The 19,687-nt window shown below is 41.0% G+C and overlaps 1 protein-coding gene and 1 long non-coding RNA gene across 5 annotated transcripts in view; one reads left to right on the top strand and one right to left on the bottom strand.

Annotated features, from left to right (window-relative positions):
• The window catches only part of LOC127503526 (uncharacterized), a 66,639-nt gene extending 49,828 nt beyond the window's left edge, over positions 1-16,811 (bottom strand). The window contains exon 1 of one of the 2 annotated variants that reach the window (XR_007927112.1): positions 16,623-16,811. This is a non-coding gene — a long non-coding RNA (uncharacterized LOC127503526). The remainder of the gene's footprint in view (positions 1-16,622) is intronic. The other variant, XR_007927110.1, reaches the window with a different exon arrangement.
• Positions 1-19,687, top strand: part of LOC127503525 (DNA repair protein RAD50-like) — a 95,872-nt gene that overhangs the window by 37,225 nt on the left and 38,960 nt on the right. Inside the window, exons 1-4 of one of the 3 annotated variants that reach the window (XM_051877462.1) lie at positions 17,286-17,396; positions 17,617-17,771; positions 18,824-18,907; positions 19,109-19,260. The exons of 1 other annotated variant lie outside the window; for it this stretch is intronic. In XM_051877462.1, the coding sequence (XP_051733422.1) occupies positions 17,643-17,771; positions 18,824-18,907; positions 19,109-19,260 (365 nt within the window). In that variant the 5' untranslated portion in view covers positions 17,286-17,396; positions 17,617-17,642. Of the gene's footprint in view, positions 1-17,285; positions 17,397-17,616; positions 17,772-18,823; positions 18,908-19,108; positions 19,261-19,687 lie in introns of those variants that run through there. One more of the 3 variants, XM_051877463.1, reaches the window with a different exon arrangement.

Here is a 19,687-nt window from a genome sequence, read left to right on the forward strand (position 1 = left end):
ATGTGCCTTGATAGGCTAAATGTAGAAACTTCCTGTGTGGCGGATAAATGCTTATGTGGAAAAAAGCATCTTTCAGATCGCCCGATGTGAACCAATCGTTCTGTTTTATGGCACGGGCCAAAGTGCCATGGGTTAACATTCTGAAATTGTATTTCCTCAAATGTTTGTTTAACACTCGGAGGTCCAGAATGGGAGAACCGTCATTCTTTGGGACCAGGAAATAATGAGAATAAAATCCCAGATTTATCAGATTGTGGGGCATCACCTGAATCGCACCCAGATTTCTTCTTTCAGAATGTGAGCGGCGCTCTCCTCCGTGTGTGAAGGGAGAACACAGTTGAAATGCGGGGGTTTCATTGCAAACTGCATTCTGTAGCCCTGCGTTATTGTACGTGTCACCCACTCGGGAGCCGAAACAGTCTGTCAAGCTGACTCGTAACTCGCGAATGTCCCTACCCGAGCCGGTGAGGCGCTGATGGCTTCGTGTGTGCCCGGCTGGCTCATTTGTGAAGCAATGGCGCCATCTAGTGGACGAACTAGGGGCGACATGCAGGGGTTCAGAGAGATTTCCTCTCTCTGCAAAGAGAGGTTCTCTCTTATTAACGAATTCATATGATTTGTTAGACATTTGGGGGGGGGGGGGGGGGGGGGGGGGGGGGGGGTGAAACCTCTTTGAACATAGGGTGGGCACCCATTAGTAAGGGAGGGCTTACCTCGCAAACAAAGACCCTCCCTTTCTTTAACAGGGGGATATGAAAGGCAGAGCAGGCGTTCAATGTGCTGTCTGCCCACGAACACTGACTCAAAGCCCCCCACGACCGTACATCAGGCCGGCCGCTTGCGTTTGTGATCAGAGGTAGTGGAGTTATGAAGTTTTTTAGCCGCGGCCGCAGCAAAGGATGTTATTACCATGCTGCGCTGGCGGTTTCCCACAAGGTTTGGCTCTGACTGGACTCTGAAAATTACGACCCACTGCAGTTGGGTTAGATGGCCGTGGAGGGGGGAACCTGGCGCGGCGCTGATTTCCGGGGCAGACACAACTTAAAAGCCTTGTTCTCTTTCTTTTTGTCATCACAGCGCGGCTGCATAAGGGCGGCGACGGCAGGGCCGAAGAGGGCTTGACCGGCCTCCACTGGTGCTCCTGCGACACATTGCTTCTCGCTATCAGGGAGCCCTTATAGGTTGAGCCACAGTGCGCACTTACCGGCCTGGCGGGCATTGCGGAGAAAGAGATTGCGGTGACAATCTCCTTCCAGAGCGAGGGCGGGGCAGACCCTTTCTCCAACTGCTGACCCATGTCCTTGAGAAGCTCGGCCTGGTAAGCCAAGAGGATCGAGGAAACGTTTAAGGCTCTAACTGCTAAAGCTGAAGCCTTGAAGGAAGCCTGATGGATGGACCTTTTATTGTGAGCGGCCGCTCGCTCACAATATTCAAAGAGGACGGATTGCTGTAGAGCTGCAGGCGCATGAGCCTGAGGAGCTACAGAAGGCGGGATGGCCTCCTCATCATCAGAGCCTTCGAGAAGGCCTGCGTCGTCCTCATCCCCAGAGCCGGGCAGCTCGTTTGCGAATGAGGGTTCACCCGTTATGATGTCCTTAAGGAAAGCAGATTCGGCTTGGTCAGCCCAATTCAAAATAGAGTGCGAGACAATCACGTCCGGCGGAGGCTGATCAGAGTGATATGTCCTCCTGAAGACAAATGCGAACGTTTGCAAATAATCCAACGAGCTGTGAGAATATTAAACTAAAGGTCGTGAGAAGCGAATGTCAACTGGAGAATAGCTGCGCGTACGGGCCTTATATGCTCTCAGGTAAGGGGGTGGGGCCTTACCTGGCATTGGCTACACGCTTCTGTCTGTCTAGCCAGACTTGGTGCAATTGGATGCTTCTGCAGAGGTCAGGTACGGATGCCATTCCCATAGATGGATCTCGAACACGAGATGATGAAAGAGAATGCCGGAGTTTTTATGCAGTGCTGAAATTTGCGCGCTCACGAATCCTATTATTATAACATATGAAGTGTAAACATTATGAAAGATTCATTGTTCATATATTCATTGTGTAATGTGTGTATATATATATATATATATATATATATATATATATATATATATATATATATATATATATATATATATATATATATATGTTGCACACTCTAATATTTAATGGGAGTGCCTTCAACTTTGATTACATTGTGCATTCATCATGTCATTGCTCCAACAACCTTATGCAACATCACAACATTTTTTTCCATTAAGAGGTGCATCAATTTTTTATCAAGATCTTGTATTGACAATGCAAGAGTAAAGCGTCTGTAAAGTTTACTCCAGCACATCCCAGAGACTTTCAATGAGGTTAAGGTCAGGATTCAGAGGGGCCAATTCATGTGTGAAAATGATTCTTCATGCTCCCTGAACCACATTTTGTCTTGGTAGTAAAAAAAAAAAAAAGATTAACAGAATACATATAAATATATATATATATATATATATATATATATATATATATATATATATATATATATATATATATACATTTATTTCCTGTTGTCAAGTGAATTATGTACACTAAATCATATTAGATATACTAGATATACTATACTACAACACAACGGAAACAAGCCACAACACAACGGAAATACTCCCGACCACTAGGGGGCTCTCCGAGCTTGGTAAATGCATGATGAAGGGACTGTCTGCCAATTCCACCAAGTGGCTAAAAGGTATAATTTGTATTCATTACAATGACTTTGTTTTAACATTTAAAAACAGATATGTTAAAATTCCAAACCTTTTTAGTTCCTGTAGTACAGGTGACATTTTGTCAATACCTCCCTTCATGTACTTACAATAAACAATTATTTTCAGGGAAAAAAAATCACTGTAATTCACAAAGTTTTTATTATTATTATTATTATTATTATTGTTCCAAAGGTTGCAGTATGTTCTTGGCGACAAGACTGACTTTGTACAGGTGAAATTGTGCCAATACATCATTTTATATACAGTACACAATTTGTTTTTATAAAGAAAAGTAAAAGGTTTTTTCATGTTCCAAAGCTTGTAGTAGTTTCCTATTGGCAAGACTGACTTACTACAGGTGAATTTGTAGCTCGCTGTACGTATTGGCAAAATGTCACCTGTAGTAAGTCAGTCTTACCAATAGGAACCTACTACAAGCTCTGGAATTTGAACATGTCTGATTTTAAATGTTAAATGTAATTTTAATGTATACATATTATACGTTTTCACAACTTGGTGGAATTGGCAGACGTTCCCTTCATCATGCGCCATGGTAGCACATCAAATCATTCACAGGTATAAATATGCAGCTGTAATGCATGTAGGTAATTATGAATTAATATTTAATGTTGATATATAGTGGTTACATACTGGTAAAACTAATCATGGTATTTATATCTTTGTAAAACTGCTGACCCTAGAACAATGGCAAGGAAAACGTACTCTGTTACTAACGTAACCTCGGTTCCCGTAGATACGGAACGAGTACTGCGTCGTTCGTCTTATTAATCAATATAGTTTATTAATAAGACAAGACGCTATGGGAAAAACTCCTTTTTCTCCGATCCTGAAGCCTTTATACAATCATACAGTGTGAACTGCTCGTGCATTAGTTCATAAAGTTTAAGAAAACGAACCAATGACGGCGCAGAATGCGTGAGCCAATGGTGAGAGAGCCTGCCAAAAGGGGCGGGGTCTCGGGCTATATAAGTGACCGTCTCACCTTGGCAAATCGATTATACTTGACTGAAGCTACGGTATGAGGTGTCTCACGCACATCGTCTTATTAATCAATATAGTTTATTAATAAGACAAGACGCTATGGGGACAGTACAATCACGCTGTGCTACGCAGGGGGACGACTGAGCATCAGAGCAGAGCACTTGAGAAAGGGCTCACAACTGACAGTCAAACAGGGAAACCCAGGTAACGGGGTACTGAAATACTTTAGTCATCCACTCAAGCCCATAACTAAGGCACCAGGGGGGCCTAGAGTATATGTAAGAAGAGGGCACGAAATAAAATTACACTCCGACTCGGTCGGGGTCATAATGCAGAATCATAAGTTAGATACTGCAGGGAAGCTTATGCAGAAAGGACCTGCGATTGAAGCGCAGGGACCTCCAGATTATAAAACCTGACAAATGTAGACGGAGAGGCCCAGCTGGCCGCCGCACAGATGTTGGCAATGGAAACACCACAAGACCACGCCCATGAGGAGGCCATACCTCTCATGGAATGCACTCTCACACCCAAGGGGCACTGAAGGCCTAAGGAGGAGTAAGCGAGTGATATGGCGTCGACTATCCATCTGGAAAGCCTGGGCTTCGAGACCGGAAGACCTTTTGAACGGCCCCCGAAGCAGACAAAAAGTTGTTCTGCCTGACGAAAGGAGGCGGAACGGTCAATGTAAGACCTCAGTGCTCTGACAGGACAGAGCAGGTTCAGCTCCTGTTCATCCTGAGAAGGAGGAAGAGCAGAGAGAACAACCATCTGCGCCCTAAAGGGGGTAGATAAGACTTTCGGAACATATCAATGTCTTGGTTTCAGGACGACCTTGGAGTCGTTAGGCCTGAACTCTAGACACGAGGGGCTCACAGAGAGCGCCTGCAAATCTCCTACATGCTTAACTGATGCTAAGGCTAGCAGCAAGGCAGTTTTTAGCAAGAGGGGCCGTAGGTCGGCAGTCTGGATTGGTTCAAAGGGAGGGCCTTTAAGGCCTCTGAGAACCACTGAAAGATCCCAGGTAGGAACCGTGAGGGGACGAGGGCGATTCAACCTCCTGGATCCCTTAAGGAAGCGAACAACAAGGTCGTTTCTCCCTATCGACTGCCCCGCTATAGGAACATGAGAAGCTGCTATAGCTGCAACGTAGACTTTAAGAGTAGAGGGAGTACGGCCTCTATCCATTAAGTCCTGAAGGAAGGACAATATCTGGGATATGTCACAAGTTAATGGGTCCTCGCCCCATGCTGTACACTTGGCGGCAAAGACAGCCCATTTCAGGGAGTAGAGATGTCTTGTAGATGGAGCTCTGGCCTGAGAGATAGTGTTTAAGATGTTCCCTGGGAGGCTAGCAGGCTCCCGTTGAGAAACCACACATGGAGATCCCACAGATCGGGTCTGGGGTGCCAAATTGTTCCTCTCGCCTGGGAGAGGAGGTCCCGTTTCAGGGGGATCGGCCATGGCTCCAGGGATGATAATTGAGATAGCTCCGAGAACCATGGTTCGGTCCTCCACAGAGGAGCCACCAGGAGGACCCTGTGAGCACCCTCCCTGACTCGTCTGATCACCTGGGGGATCAGCGCAATTGGAGGAAATGCGTAAAGGAGACGGCTGGGCCAGTCGTGGGCCAGCGTATCCCTGGCTTTTGAGAAATATGTTGGGCAGTGATGATTGTCTTCTGAGGCAAAGAGGTCGACCTCTGCCTTCCCAAAGACATCCCAAATCCTCTGGACAGAGTTGGGGTGGAGTGACCATTCCTCTGAGGGAAGGTTGCTCCGGGACAACATGTCCGCCCCTATGTTCAGCACGCCCTGTATGTGCACTGCTCTCAGCAAGAGCAGGTTGCATTGGCCCCACTCCAGGATGGTTTTTGCTAGAGTGAAGAGGGGCTTTGAAGAGAGGCCGTCCTGGTGATTTATGAAGGACACCACCGTCATGTTGTCTGACCTGACCAAGACGTGGTGACCCACCAGGAGAGGAAGGAAAACCTAGAGAGCTCGATATACCGCCATCATTTCTAGGTGGTTGATATGTAGCTTGCTTTCCAGGTCTGTCCATGCACCAAAGGCTGAACGGTTGTCGCATAGAGCTCCCCAACCCATCTTGGAGGCATCCGTAAAGACGACCTTCCTCTTCCTTCACCCTGAGCGAGCAATGACCATGTTGCCAGGCTAGGGGCGGGACCTGTGGTTTCAGCCAGAACTGCAGAGGGCACATGCGAAGTAAGCCCAGCTGCAGAGCTGGAGATGCTGAGCTCATAAGACCTAGCAACCTCTGAAACATTCTGAGCGGCAGAGAAGCCCTGGGTGTAAAGGCCTGCACGAGCTGCTGAATGGCCAGAGAGCGCTCTGGAGTGATTGTGGCCCTCATGTGGATCAAGTCTAAAATTATTCCCAGGAACGAAACACGTTGGCTGGGGGATAACAAGCTCTTCGTAAAATTGACCCTGAGCCCCAAGCACTCTGTGGTTGAGGATGACGGATCTGTGGGATAGTAGCTCCGCCTCCGACTGAGCCAGTCGTCGAGGTAGTTCAGTATGCGTACGCCCCTTCGTCACAGAGAGGAGAGAGCTGCATCCATGCACTTTGTAAAAGTTCGGGGAGCCAGAGACAGCCCGAACGGGAGGACCGTGTATTGATATGCCATCCCTTTGAAGGAGAATCTCAAGAACTGCTTGTGATGGGGGGCTATCTGGATGTGAAAATAAGCATCTTTCAGATCCAGGATAAAGAACCAGTCTCCCGGGCGTATTTGTGGGAAGATCTGTTTCAAAGTGATCATTCTGAATGAGCGCTTTATTAGGGCCCTGTTCAGCTGTCTGAGATCGAGGATGGGCCGGAGGCCACCATCCTTTTTGGGGACGAGGAAGTACCTGCTGTAGAACCCCGACTCGCTCAGTGCTGGAGGGACCACTTCTATGGCCCCTTTTGCCAGCATGGCGTTTACCTCGGAACGCAGGACATGCACATTCTTGCTTTCCACAGAGGTTTGGACCACACCGTTGAAAAACGGAGCCCTTTGAGTGAATTGGAGTACATAACCTTGTTTTATGATGTTCAAAACCCAAGCTGACACTCCGGGGATGGCCTGCCAGGCCTCGGCCCGTGTGGCGAGGATCTGAATTAGTCGCTGTGAGGGACTGTGGTGCATGTGTAGGGTGGAAGAGGAAATATGCTCTCTTTTTGAGTATGTTTGTTTTTTTTATCTTTGTCGCTATAACAGCGGTGCACTGCCAGGGCATTTGAACAGGCTCTGTGCAGACAACAAACATTTTTTGAGCACCTGGAACTGAACGGGGTGACAGAAAAACTGGGCGAGGCATTTTGGAGGGTGGTCCGGCCGCGGCGGGACTTAACCTCCTCCTCTTTCTTTCTCGGACATCAGGCCGACTTCTAAGGCGCAGGGTCCAACGCTATATTGGGCCAGGGTCCCTGTCGCGCCGGAGGAGAGTGGCGCCTAGCAGAGCGCGAGCGTAGTCTGTGCTCAGACCGTGGCGTGGGCTTAGCAGCTGGCGGCTTGTCTTTGGGTGGCTGCTGCTGAGCTGGCGCAGACTTAGGGCGGCTCGAAGCAGAGGAGCTGGAGCGTTTTGGCAAGTGCCGCATGGCCTGGGACGACTTTTGTGCCGCTGTGAAGCACTCGGCGAAACCATCGACGGCGGGCCCAAAGAGGCCAGTGGGGGAGATTGGCGAGTCAAGACTCTTGCTCTTAATAATATATTTTTTTTTAAATAGGTAATCCATCCTGAACCAATTGACCATTTACTTGTGAGGAAACCAAAAACTGAAGTGGTGTTAAGTCTACTCTTTATAGGGCCTACACAGGTGATTACATTTACATTATTTTATTTATCAAATGATGTACAAACTATAGTGCTAAATTTCTTAAATATGGATGTCCTGATTCAGTTTTTTGTGCCCCCAGTCTGATCAGAGTCATTTAAAGGGTTAGTTCACACAAAAATGAAAATAATGTCATTTATTTCTCACCCTTATGTCGTTTGTGAAGGCTGATGGGAAATGTAGTGTATGAATGTTAGTACTCAGGTGAGGGCTCCTTCCGATGGCCAGAGGAGGGAGCTACGGAGTTCGTGACACATAGACAGCAATGTCATTTTATTTTATTTTATTTATTTGTTTAGTTAACAGGGACATTAATAAAACATTTCTCTAAATGTACCAGAATTAGCCGAAGGCTATTTTTCATCTGTAGTTCCTGGACAGAATATTACAAGTCACCCTAGAAAGAAATATGTGGTTAAAATACATACTAGTAAAACATATCACACTACATAAAAACCACCTATCAATATAAAAAACTCAATAAAATAAAAACAAAACAAAACAATAGCAGGACAACCAGCAGGTGTAAATTCTAATGTTAACAGAGCTGATTATTAATAAACCATTTCTTTACCTGAACTCTAAATAATTGATATGTATCTAGTTCTCTTATAGTTGCTGGAATAGCATTCCATTGTCGTGCAGCTTTAACAGAGAAAGCAGACTGACTAAGATTACACCGCATTAGTGGTATAACACAATCTCCTCTTAACGCACCTCTAGTGGAGCGATAAGCAGTTGTTCTGATAGTAACTAACTGACTAAGAGGGGGAGAAGTTAAACCATAGATAATCTTATACATCAGGCATACATTTGCATAGTTAATCATATTTTCCCAACTCAGCAAATTATATTTTTTTAATATTGAACAATGATGAGAATGTACCAATTTCTTATCAAGAACTTTAAGTGTACGTTTGTATAAAGACTCTAATGATTTTAGAGTCACTGTACTCGCCTGAGACCAGGTTGTTAAACAATAAATAATGGGAGAAATAGCCATAGAGTGCATAAACATCTTAGCTGCCTCTAGTGACATATAATCTCTAGTAAGCCTGAAATTATAAAGATTAAACTTAACCTGCTTACAGACCTTTTTTACCTGAACTTTGAATGTAAGTTTAGAATCAATCAATACTCCAAGGTATTTATATTGAGAAACTACCTGCAGCCTCACCGCAGACACAAAAACATCTAAAAAAAAACCATACATACTGTTTTAGACACATTTAGTTGTAAACAATTTTCCTTTAACCATGTTGATACATTAACCATAGGATTTGTAAGTTCATTAGACACTATTACCATGTAAATAAATTACAGTATCATCTGCATACATTTGTAAAGTAGTGCCAGGACATACAGAGTGAAGATCATTTATATATAAAGCAAAAATCAAAGGACCCAGAATAGATCCCTGAGGAACACCAGTAGATGTACGTAGATCAGTTGAATGGTGATTTTGTACTCGAACACACTGAGACCGATCTAACAGGTATGATTCTATCCAATTGAGTGTATGCAAGGAAAAATTTGATAATAGATAACTTTGATATGAGAATTCTATGATTAACTTTATCAAAGGCTTTCTTCAGATCAAGGAACACGGCTCCTACTACGCCACCTTTATCTAAAAGAGTTTTAATATTATCTATAAAATAACAATTTGCTGTCTCCGTTGAGTACTTTTTTCTAAAGCCAAACTGCATTGGATGCAAAGTAAATGAACTATCATTCAAATGACAACTAATCTGCTCTGCAACCAATTTCTCCATAACCTTAAAAACGGTGGGTAGAATACTAATTGGTCTATAATTAACGATAGAGAATGGATCTCCGCTTTTAAATATTGGGACAACAATATCTGACTTCCAAACGCTTGAAAATTTACCCTGAATAATTGAAAGGTTAATAATTCTAGTAATAATTAATGTCGAACTAGACTCTCAGGTTAGGCCCACTTATTAACTGTTTAAGATGAAAGCTATCGGTTATCAGTTTGAGATTTTTCCTAGTGGATTTATCTTCCCAATTAATGTTGAAATCACCCATAATTATTACCTCTTTGTTAAAATTACATTCTTTCAATAGATTTTCAAAATTGTTATAAAAACTACAATTAGAAGAGGGTTGGCGATAAATTACAATAAGAGTGAACAACATTTGTGGTGATAAAATAATATTTAAACCAATGCATTCCAAATCCTGACTGTTTAACCACTGAATTTCATTACACTGAATACTATCCTTTATATATATCATTACTCCACCTCCCTTGGAACCTACTCTATCCTTTCTAAAAACATTAAAACCGGGCACTTGAACTACTGCAGGGGAAACATTTTCATGGAGCCAAGTCTCTGATAAACAAAGATAGTCTAAATTCGACTTCAATAAGAGGTGATGGACTTGATCACTTTTTGATTTGATGCTTCTTATGTTCAAATGACCCCCTAAGAGTCCCTTTGTTACATTCATTAAAATCTCAAGATCCATAAAGCTACTAAAAACATATTTAAAACCGTTCATGTGAGTTCAGTGGTTCTACCTTAATATTATAAAGTGACGAGAATACTTTTTGTGTGCCAAAAAAACTAAATAACGACTTTTCAACAATATAGTGATGGGCCGATTTCAAAACACTGCTTCGGAGCTTTATGAATCGAATCAGTGATTCAGAGCGCCAAAGTCACGTGATTTCAGCAGTTTAGCTGTTTGATAGGAGATCCGAATCACTGATTCGATTCGTAAAGCTCAGAAGCAGTGTTTTGAAATTGGCCCATCACTATAGACCTTTATCACAGTACGTGTGTCGTCACATCCGGCTTTGATTAGTAGTGTAAAGGAATTTCCACCTGCATTATTGTCAATGGACAGGTGCCAGTTTTGAGAAGAAAATGATACTTGTTTAGTTTAACTTAACAATAAATTTTAATATTTAAAACTGTTTATTTAGACTTGCATGATATCCTACTATGTAGCCTATGTCATCTTTCATTTTAATGTGTAACATTATCTGAGCGAGGCGATCATCAGTGCTGCCGGTGACGGTGTACTGACGGAGCAGCGCGCAGCTCAGGTTACTGCCAGAGGAATCATCGGACTGATTTAATTTTATTTGTAATGTTATTTTTGCAATATATAACCACCCATTAGGCTATTACAGCATAATGCTATCCAATATTGCACTCTAACACAGAGGATATGATTTGTTTACAATAATCAAACCAGTTATTTTTGAATAATTGTCTATGGGCTGGACATATTCCTTTATTTAAACAACTTCAGTTTGATGCCAGCATCGTAAAGTAAGTCCATGGAAAAAAAAGATGAAAATTTTTAATACAATAAATTTCCCCCAAACATTTAATTTAATCCACCCAAAATAGACTTTAGTTGTAGTTAATATTTTAAGCTTTGTCTAATTAAAGCTCTTTAAAGTGATATGTTGTTTGTATTCTATTTTTGCAGTTCTGTGAGAAAATAAGATAAGAATCTGAAGTATTGCGCATACACATACAGAATGGCTTGCGCACTTCCCGTTTAAATAACGAAATATGCGTCAGAATATTATGCATCCTTTTTTCTTTGTTTCACAATACTCAATTATGATCGTAAACAGAGGTTGGTGTCTTTAGAATAAGTATCTGTGTTTAATTTTACAAAAATAAATCACAACATTCTAATGTTAAAGGCTTCAGCGGAAGTTACTTTACGCTAATACTTGAAGCTTCCACTTTTCGAACGCGGAAGTGTGATAAAGGCCTATATTGTTAAAGTCGTTATTTTGTTTTATGGTGCACAAAAAGTATTCTCTTTGCTTTATAATATTAAGGTAGAACCACTGAACTCACATGAACTGTTTTAAATATGTTTTTAGTACCTTTATGGATCTTGAGATTGTCAAAGCAGGCCTCACTGAGCCATCAGATTTAATCAGAATATCTTAATTTGTGTTCAGGAGATGAATGAAGGTCTTATGGGTGTGAAACGACATGAGGGTGAGTAATTAATGACGTTATTTTCATTTTTGGGTGAACTAACCCTTTGATAGTCCCCATCCGATACTTGAATTTTCCTAGTGCTTAGTGCACGTTTCAAGTACATTAAAGTTATTAAAATCAATCCAATATATACAGGGTCATACAGAGAGATTCTCAGCTATGATATTCAGAAACGTCATAAATAGATTTTATTTATCAATTAATTTCTATTAACTAAATCAAATCGATATTTAGTCGATACCACCCTTTGTGTTTAAAACAGCTTTTGTCCTAGATAGCCTACATCACCTTTAAACGGTATGGCATGTCGGCTTAGTAAAAGTCTCAGATCTAAACAAGTAAACACTGATATACACACCCCAAACAACAGTCTGTCCGCAATGTCTACCATTGTGACAGATGTTTACATCTACCAATGTTTATTGTATTATGTCTTTATAAATATTGTATAATGTCTTTATATTACATATACTGCATACAATATACAGTATATGTAATATAAAGACATTGGAACATGTAAACTTCTTTTGCATTGCAAACAGACTGTGTGGTCACAGCTATAACACCTGTGTCTTTTTTTTTTTCTTTTTTTTTTGTAGGTCCTATTCCAAACAATTTGGTACTCTTTTCTGTGGAATCATTAAGGAGTGTCAGACCTCAGCCAATGATCTGCAAGGTTCTGCATGGCATGTCAGAAATTAATCTGGTGGAGTCAAAGTTTGGACTGGTACCCAAAAGTTCTTTGCTATCCTATCAGCTGTGTCATCAAGGGATGTTGTCAAGCATGCAGAACCCCCAACCTTCCCTACACTTCCTCTGGATGTGTACAAATTTGAAGGAAGATTTAAATTTGTCCCCAAATTCCCTGAGATGTGTTTCCTAGAAAGCTTAACATTAACTAAAGAGCTCAGCACAATAATTGAAAAAGACACACGGGATCAGTCAGTCTGCTCTATGGAACCAAATGCGCCTACCACAAATTACATCAAGTAGATTCCATGAGGTGTCACGTGAGGGGAGAAACTTCCAGCCAGGCACTAACTGCATGAATAATTAAAGGGATTCGGCAGACTTCTGCAATGAAGCGTGGACTGGAACTAGAGCCTGAAGTCTTGCTTCAATACTCTGGCATGATGAATGTGAATGTTTCACAGTGTGGGTTTGTTGTGCATCCTGATGCGCCACACCTCGGCACAAGCCCTGATGGCAGAGTGTACGACCCGACTGAGAACCCTCCCTTTGGACGTGCAGAAGTGAAATGCTCTGATGTCGATGACATTTCTCATGTAGCACACGTCAAATTTCTTAACAGTCAAGCAAAACTGAAGGAAAGCCACAAATGTTACTGGCAGGTTCAGGGACAGCTCACAGTAACAGGTCTGAGTTGGTGTGATTTCATAACAGACACCAAAACTGATGTCACCATTGAGCGCATCTGGAGGAATGACCGTTTTATTGAGTTGATGAAAGACAAACTTGATTTATTTTTCTTTAACAAATACATGAATATGTATCTTACCTCTAAGAGTTGTTAAAATACAGTAGTCAACATTTGAAGTGTATCAAAAAAGTTCATCTAAGTTGTCCTAAGAAGGTTTTAGGAAAACTTTGATGAAAGGTTTTGGTCCACCTCAAATATTGACTACTGTAGTTGTGATGATGAATTGTAAATTGGGTCTATACATTTTTCTGCCAATGTTTTTTTACATATGTATTTGCTAATAAACAGACAATAGTAATAATTATATATAAACAATATTTTAAGATACAAATATATATACACATGCAATAATTTAAGATACTTAGCAAATACACATATATATATAATAAAATATTCATAAAAGAGTAGGTGAGAAGTTCCCGGATGGCCTACTGCTCCCGCCCAGATTCTAAAGCACTCATTGGGATACTTTTCTATCCAAGCCTTCCCAGGAGGCCACAGGAGAAGATACATCATAATCAAACACGGAGGAGAAAAGTGACGTGGGTGTTTTCAAATGTGAGTATTAAAAACTAAAATCATGGTTTCTTGAGTTAAAAATCACATTTGTTGAACAACTGTGGAGTAAACTGTTAAATTGTTGAAGGTGTAAAGATGCTAGATTGTAAAGTTGTGACTTTTTTTTTTTTTTTTTAAACATTCTCTTTATTGCTTTTTTGAAGAGAAGGACAAAACTGAATTCAAATCACATGCATATATTACAAAGATGTCTTCTCATTTCACATTGCATTTTTTAACAATACCTCCACCCCAAAAAAAGAAACAAAAGGAAAGGAAAAAGAAAAAAGTGTCAAGTATTGTAAAGTACCTTTGTTTCTGATTGACTAGATCGTTGATTGGAAGATAGCACCAGCAACCTAGGTAACCAGGGAGGTGCCGGTTGTTCAGGAAGCCATGCTGGTGAAGGTAGCTCACGGGGCCATGGCGGTAAAGGTAGCTCAAGGACCATGAGTCCGTAGCACAAGAGATAGGAGCATAGGGGATACTATTGGCTGCCATGCCCGAGACACAGGAGACAGGAGGTTCCATCGGCCACCCTGGCCGTGGTGAGGAGGCTAGTAACGGTCATCCTGACCGCAATGTAGGATCAGGGAGGAACGGAGGTTTGGCTAGCCTTTGTGGCTGAGACAAGGGAACTTGAGGCGGACACCGGGTTGTGCTCTGGGAAGTGAGTAAGCTCTGGGCTTAGCTCTGGAATGAGAGCGGGCACAGGGTTACGCTCCTGAGAGAGTTTGGGGAATTGAGTCAGCTCCCAGCTAAGTTTGGGGCAGAGATCAGGCTCGTAATTGAGTTCAGAGAAGTGAGTGGACTCCTGGCTGTGTTCGGGGAAACAAGCTGATTCTGGACTGAACTCTGGAGAGGACTCGTGAATGGACTCTGGAGCGTGAGCAGGCTCTTGAGCTGACTCATGGGTTAGAGTACACTCGGGAGTGAACTCGTGGTCAGGAGTTAAATCTCGGACGGGCTCATAGACTGGACTAGTTTCTGTAGTGAACTCACAGGAAGGAGCGAGCTTTGGAGCAGACTCATTGACTCTGATGCAGGCTCAGGGGTTAGAACGAGCTCCAATGCAGACTCAGGGGCCAGAAACGGGTTCGATACTTAACTCTGGGGCCGGAGTGGACTCGTTACTGAGCTCGGCAGCTGGAGCCATCACTGGACTCTGGTCAGGGGCTGGAGCCAAGGTGTGTGTAGCCCAAACACACATAATGGCAGCTACATAAACGGAAAGGATCACCTCTTCTATCCCACCTGGGCATGCACTGGAATGGACTGGGTAACTTCTCTCACCGGATCAGACTGGTCTCTTTCAGTGAGAAATTCCTAAGTCTCTTCCTGTGAGAAGCTCAGAAATTCCCCATTCCTGAGTCTCTTCCAGGCAGAAATTCCTAAGTCTCTTTCTGTGAAGTTCTCTCACTGGAAGAGACTCAGGAATTTCTCTCACTGAAACAGACTGGGGAATTTTCTTGGAATCAAGACAGACAGAGACAAGGGGACCTGTGATGGTGTCTATGGAGTCTTGAGATGATGAAACCAATAGTTCAACAATATATGCAGAACCACACCGCCACAGAAGGAGGTCCAAAAAAGTGTCTGACATCTATCAATCCCTGACACCAAATGGCAGACATCGTCATCTCATCCATCTTTAAAGCAGCGGATAAGGATATGATCATCCCACATCATCAGATAAAAGTACTCCAGGAATTCCTGCACATATTCCTGTATCTTCCTGCCATCTTCCCACTGAGTCCATCTTTTGATTTGGTCTGGTTTTCTGTTATGTTTTCTGCAACAACAGGTAACACCCAAAACAAGTGGTTCATTGCAGTTATGCAGATAACGACGTGAGCAGGTGAGTAACAGAGAATGGATACGTTGATTTGATGAGAGCAGTGAATGACAGTTCTTATTTGTTTCACTTAGAAGGAGGATGACTGAAAGGATCACACAGGTAAGTTTCACAAAGGTAGGTAGTCAGTTTAGTAGTTCTTGGTAGGAATGACAAGAACAAACAAATGGTGAACTGACTGGTGAGCTTAAATAGAAAGGTGCTGATGAGCGTAATCGCAGACAGATGTGGTGATTGTGGAGTGTGAGCAGGTGTGAGCCAGGAGGGATTCTGGGAAACGTAGTGTGCTGAGGTGACTGGACAGGTAAATGGAGATTGTGACAATTATATATTCTAGATACATTGTTATCTAAATTATTTAGATTTTTCGAATGCACATTAGCTTCCATTTCCCTTTAAACTAGATTCACCTTTAAATGTTTAATAATTGTTTATTTTCAAAGCACTAAACTGAGGTACCATCCAAAACATTCTACAGTTTTCATTAACCTGAAGACAAATGTAAACCTGTTTAAAAAAAAAAAAAAGACAAAACTGTTAAATTCTGCATGCACCACATATGCAGATACCTACATAAGTAAGGAATAATCCACGGCTAGCCATGCATTAAAGGATTTTAATGCACGACGTAGAGGCGAAGAACCACTCGACGCAAAGCGGAGGGTGGTTGCCTCTACGTCTTGTTATCAATGTTTAAAACTGAATACTTTTTTTGTGGAAACTGTAACACACTACCATTCAAAAGTTTGAGGTAAATAAGATTAAATAAATAAATAATACTTGTATTCAGCATGGACGCATTAAATTGTTTAAAATGATAGTAAAGACATTTTAATGTTACAACATATTTTGAGTTTTATTTATTTATTCTATTTTTATTTTATTTTGAACTTTCTGTTCAGCAAAAATTCCTGAAAATACCTTACAGTTTCCACAAAAACATTAAGTAGTATGTAGTTTTTTCAACATTGATAATAATAAGAACCATTAACAAGAGAAAGCACCAATAATAAACGATAACAATCATTTCAAGATTTTGAAATGATGTATTTGAGAAGCCTCCGTAATATCAAATGTGACTCCGCACATCAGAACATGTACACGTCAATAAGAGTTCAAACAGTTTTATATGGTCAGTGAATGTTAAATTATATTGATCCTACTTTGGAGTACTTACAGACAAGAAACAGCATGAGAGGGAAGGTTGTGCAGATCTGAGCGATTGTGGGTGGAGGTTTGCAGGTCTCTGTACACCGTGAGCCTTTGAAATCCTTGAAAACGCGAACACGATTCGACCATTTCACACATGCTTAATGCTCTTCAGCCACATCTACAAACCAAACTTGGTAGTGTTCACATTGAATCTATTAAACCGACAAGACGGTTTCCTCAGGAAAGTTGCATCTCATGACATGAGCATTTGAAATGTTTTGATAAGCTGATAGATGTGCTGCTAGTAACCCATACTAGTTCTTAAAGCTATTCCAACTACTAATCTTACATTGGCTGTGTTCAAAATAGCACACCACTTTAACAAATCCTGCTTTAATGTAGGCCATAATGTGAATAATACTACAAAGTTCACTTTTTGATAATTCAGGTGTAGGAATTGCCCTTAAAAATCGAAACAAGTTCATTAAATTAGGGGCTACTGGGCGTCGGGGGAAATAAGGGATTAATAATTTCTTTTTAAATATTATTTAATTATAAATACAATTGTTTGTATTTTATGTATTCGTTATTAAATAATAAAAAGGCGCTCTTATTTATTTATTTATTATTAAATTGCATTGTGGGATATGTAGTTTATAGCTGATTCTCGTGACGCGGAGTTGAATACGGAAGAACGTCACTGCGGGAGACAGGACGGGAGACACACGACTGACTTACTGACTGCAGTCAAAACAAACTATTACAGTTTACGTGGAGATTACAGCGTTATTTATCCTGTGTGAGTTATTCTAATAAATGATGTATTTTTGCTAGCTCAGTTGCACTTTCGAACGACTGTGTTTTAAAACCATATATGCCTGTTGTACTGTCAAATTAATCACAGGCTTTCATTAATATAGGAAAAAATTGACGATATCATTTTCAAGTTATGGTCATCTAAATGTTAAGTTTTAATTGTTTGCACTGATATTGAATTTTTACTTTTATATCATTTCAAGGCTACAAGTCAAAGCACTTGTCCAAAATGTCAAAGATTGAAAAGATGAGTATTCTGGGAGTGAGGAGTTTTGGAGTTGAGGATAAAGACAAACAAGTGATCTCCTTCTTCAGCCCTCTGACGGTGCTTGTGGGACCTAATGGAGCTGGAAAAACGGTTTGTATTTTGCTGTCATTATGTGTGTGTATAATTTAAATGCAGGTGAGACAGTTATTAGAAGAAATTAATACAGGGCTACACACTAACATTTGACAGTGGTGGAGAGCTTTAAAGGGTTAGTTCACCCCAAAATGAAATGTCTGTCATGTCATTCCACACCCATAAGACGTTTGTTCATCTTCAGAAGACAAATGAAGATCTTTTTGATGACAGAATGCTGTCAGATTTCCTTCCATTGGCTGCCTTTGTAACTACCACTTTGATGCTTCAAATAGTTCATAAAGAGATCGGAAAACTAATCCATATAAATCAAGCAGTTTAGTCCAAATTTTCTAAAGAGAATAGATTGCTTGTTATGATGAAAAGATTTAATTTAGGCTTTTACTTGCATGTAAACACTGATCAGCGAAGTTCAAGTTTGGTTGAGCTTCTGCTTATGTTCGCTGATCAATGTTTACATACGAGTAAAAGCCTAAATTAAATCTGTTTATCATTACAAGTGATCGATTCTCTTCAGAAAATCTGGACTAAACCGCTTAATTCTTATGGATTAGTTTTACGATCTCTTTATGAACCTTTTGTAGCGTCAAAGTGGTAGTTGTGTACCTGTCTATGGAGGGACAGAAAGCTCTCAGATTTCATCAGAAAGATCTTCATTTGTGCTCTGAAGATGAACGAAAGGGTGTGGAACGACATGAGGGTGAGTAATTAATGACAGAATTTTAATTTTTTGGTGAACTAACCCTTTGAGTGTCCTATATTGCTTTTTATTGATGAAAAAATATAACAATTACTTTTAATTTTAATTTTCTTTTTACCACTATAAAGAATTAATTAAATATTGTTTTATTTGTGCTTATTATAATATATTTAAACTCTAATATATAAATAAATAATATATAAATATCCACCTTTTTTCCTGATGAGCCTACTGCATTTTAGATTATGGGTGGCACTTCCAGTTTAGAAATGCTCCCATGATTCATGCAAAGCATCGTGGGGCGTAGGGAAAAGGTGGATATTAACTATTTCTTTTTATGAATTTCCAGACCATCATTGAGTGTCTTAAATATATCACTACAGGAGACTTTCCACCAGGAAGTAAAGGAAGCACCTTTGTCCACGATCCCAAAGTAGGTCCTTGACAAGAGTAATTTAAGTAAACAAATATAAGCTGTTGTAGAAATGTTCTGAATTACAGGTATTTTTGCATGTCGTCTTGAACTTTTCCAAACTTACAAACACTGGTTCATATTGTCCATGCAAGAGCTGGGCAGTATGACACTTTGTTTTTATAGAGTTTAATACTAATAGATAATGTTGGTCTGTTGTAGGATGTTCATGAGACGGATGTACAGGCGCAGATCAGACTCCAGTTTAGAGACGTGAATGGCGATGCTGTGGTGGTCCAGAGGTCTATGCAAAGTACACAGAAGGGCAAGAAAACTGAGTTCAAAACTCTTGATGGTTTCATTTCCAGATTCGAGTAAGTTGTCTCTTATGCTCACTAAGGCTGCATTTATTTGATCAAAAATACAGTAAATATAGTAATACTGTAAAATATTATTTTCTATTTTAATATACAGGGCTCTAGACTGGGACCTTTTTTCCTGTAGGTGTGAATACAGGGTGGCCGCAAGTCCTTAAAAAGTCTTAAAGGGGACCTATTATTCCCCCATTTACAAGATGTAAAATAAGTCTCTGATGTCCCCAGAGTGTGTATGTGAAGTTTTAGCTCAAAATACTTTATCATAATTTTTTATAGCATGTTAAAATTGCCAATTTTTGGGGTTGATCAAAAACGCGCCGTTTCAGTGTGTGCCCTTTAAATGTAAATGAGCTGCTGCGCTGGCCTAAGAGGGCGGAGCTTCAAGAGCTCGTTCTCCCCTGTCATGGGGCGTTCACACCAGACG

Source organism: Ctenopharyngodon idella, chromosome 21, assembly GCF_019924925.1.
Source record: "Ctenopharyngodon idella isolate HZGC_01 chromosome 21, HZGC01, whole genome shotgun sequence".
Classification (NCBI taxonomy): domain Eukaryota; kingdom Metazoa; phylum Chordata; class Actinopteri; order Cypriniformes; family Xenocyprididae; genus Ctenopharyngodon; species Ctenopharyngodon idella.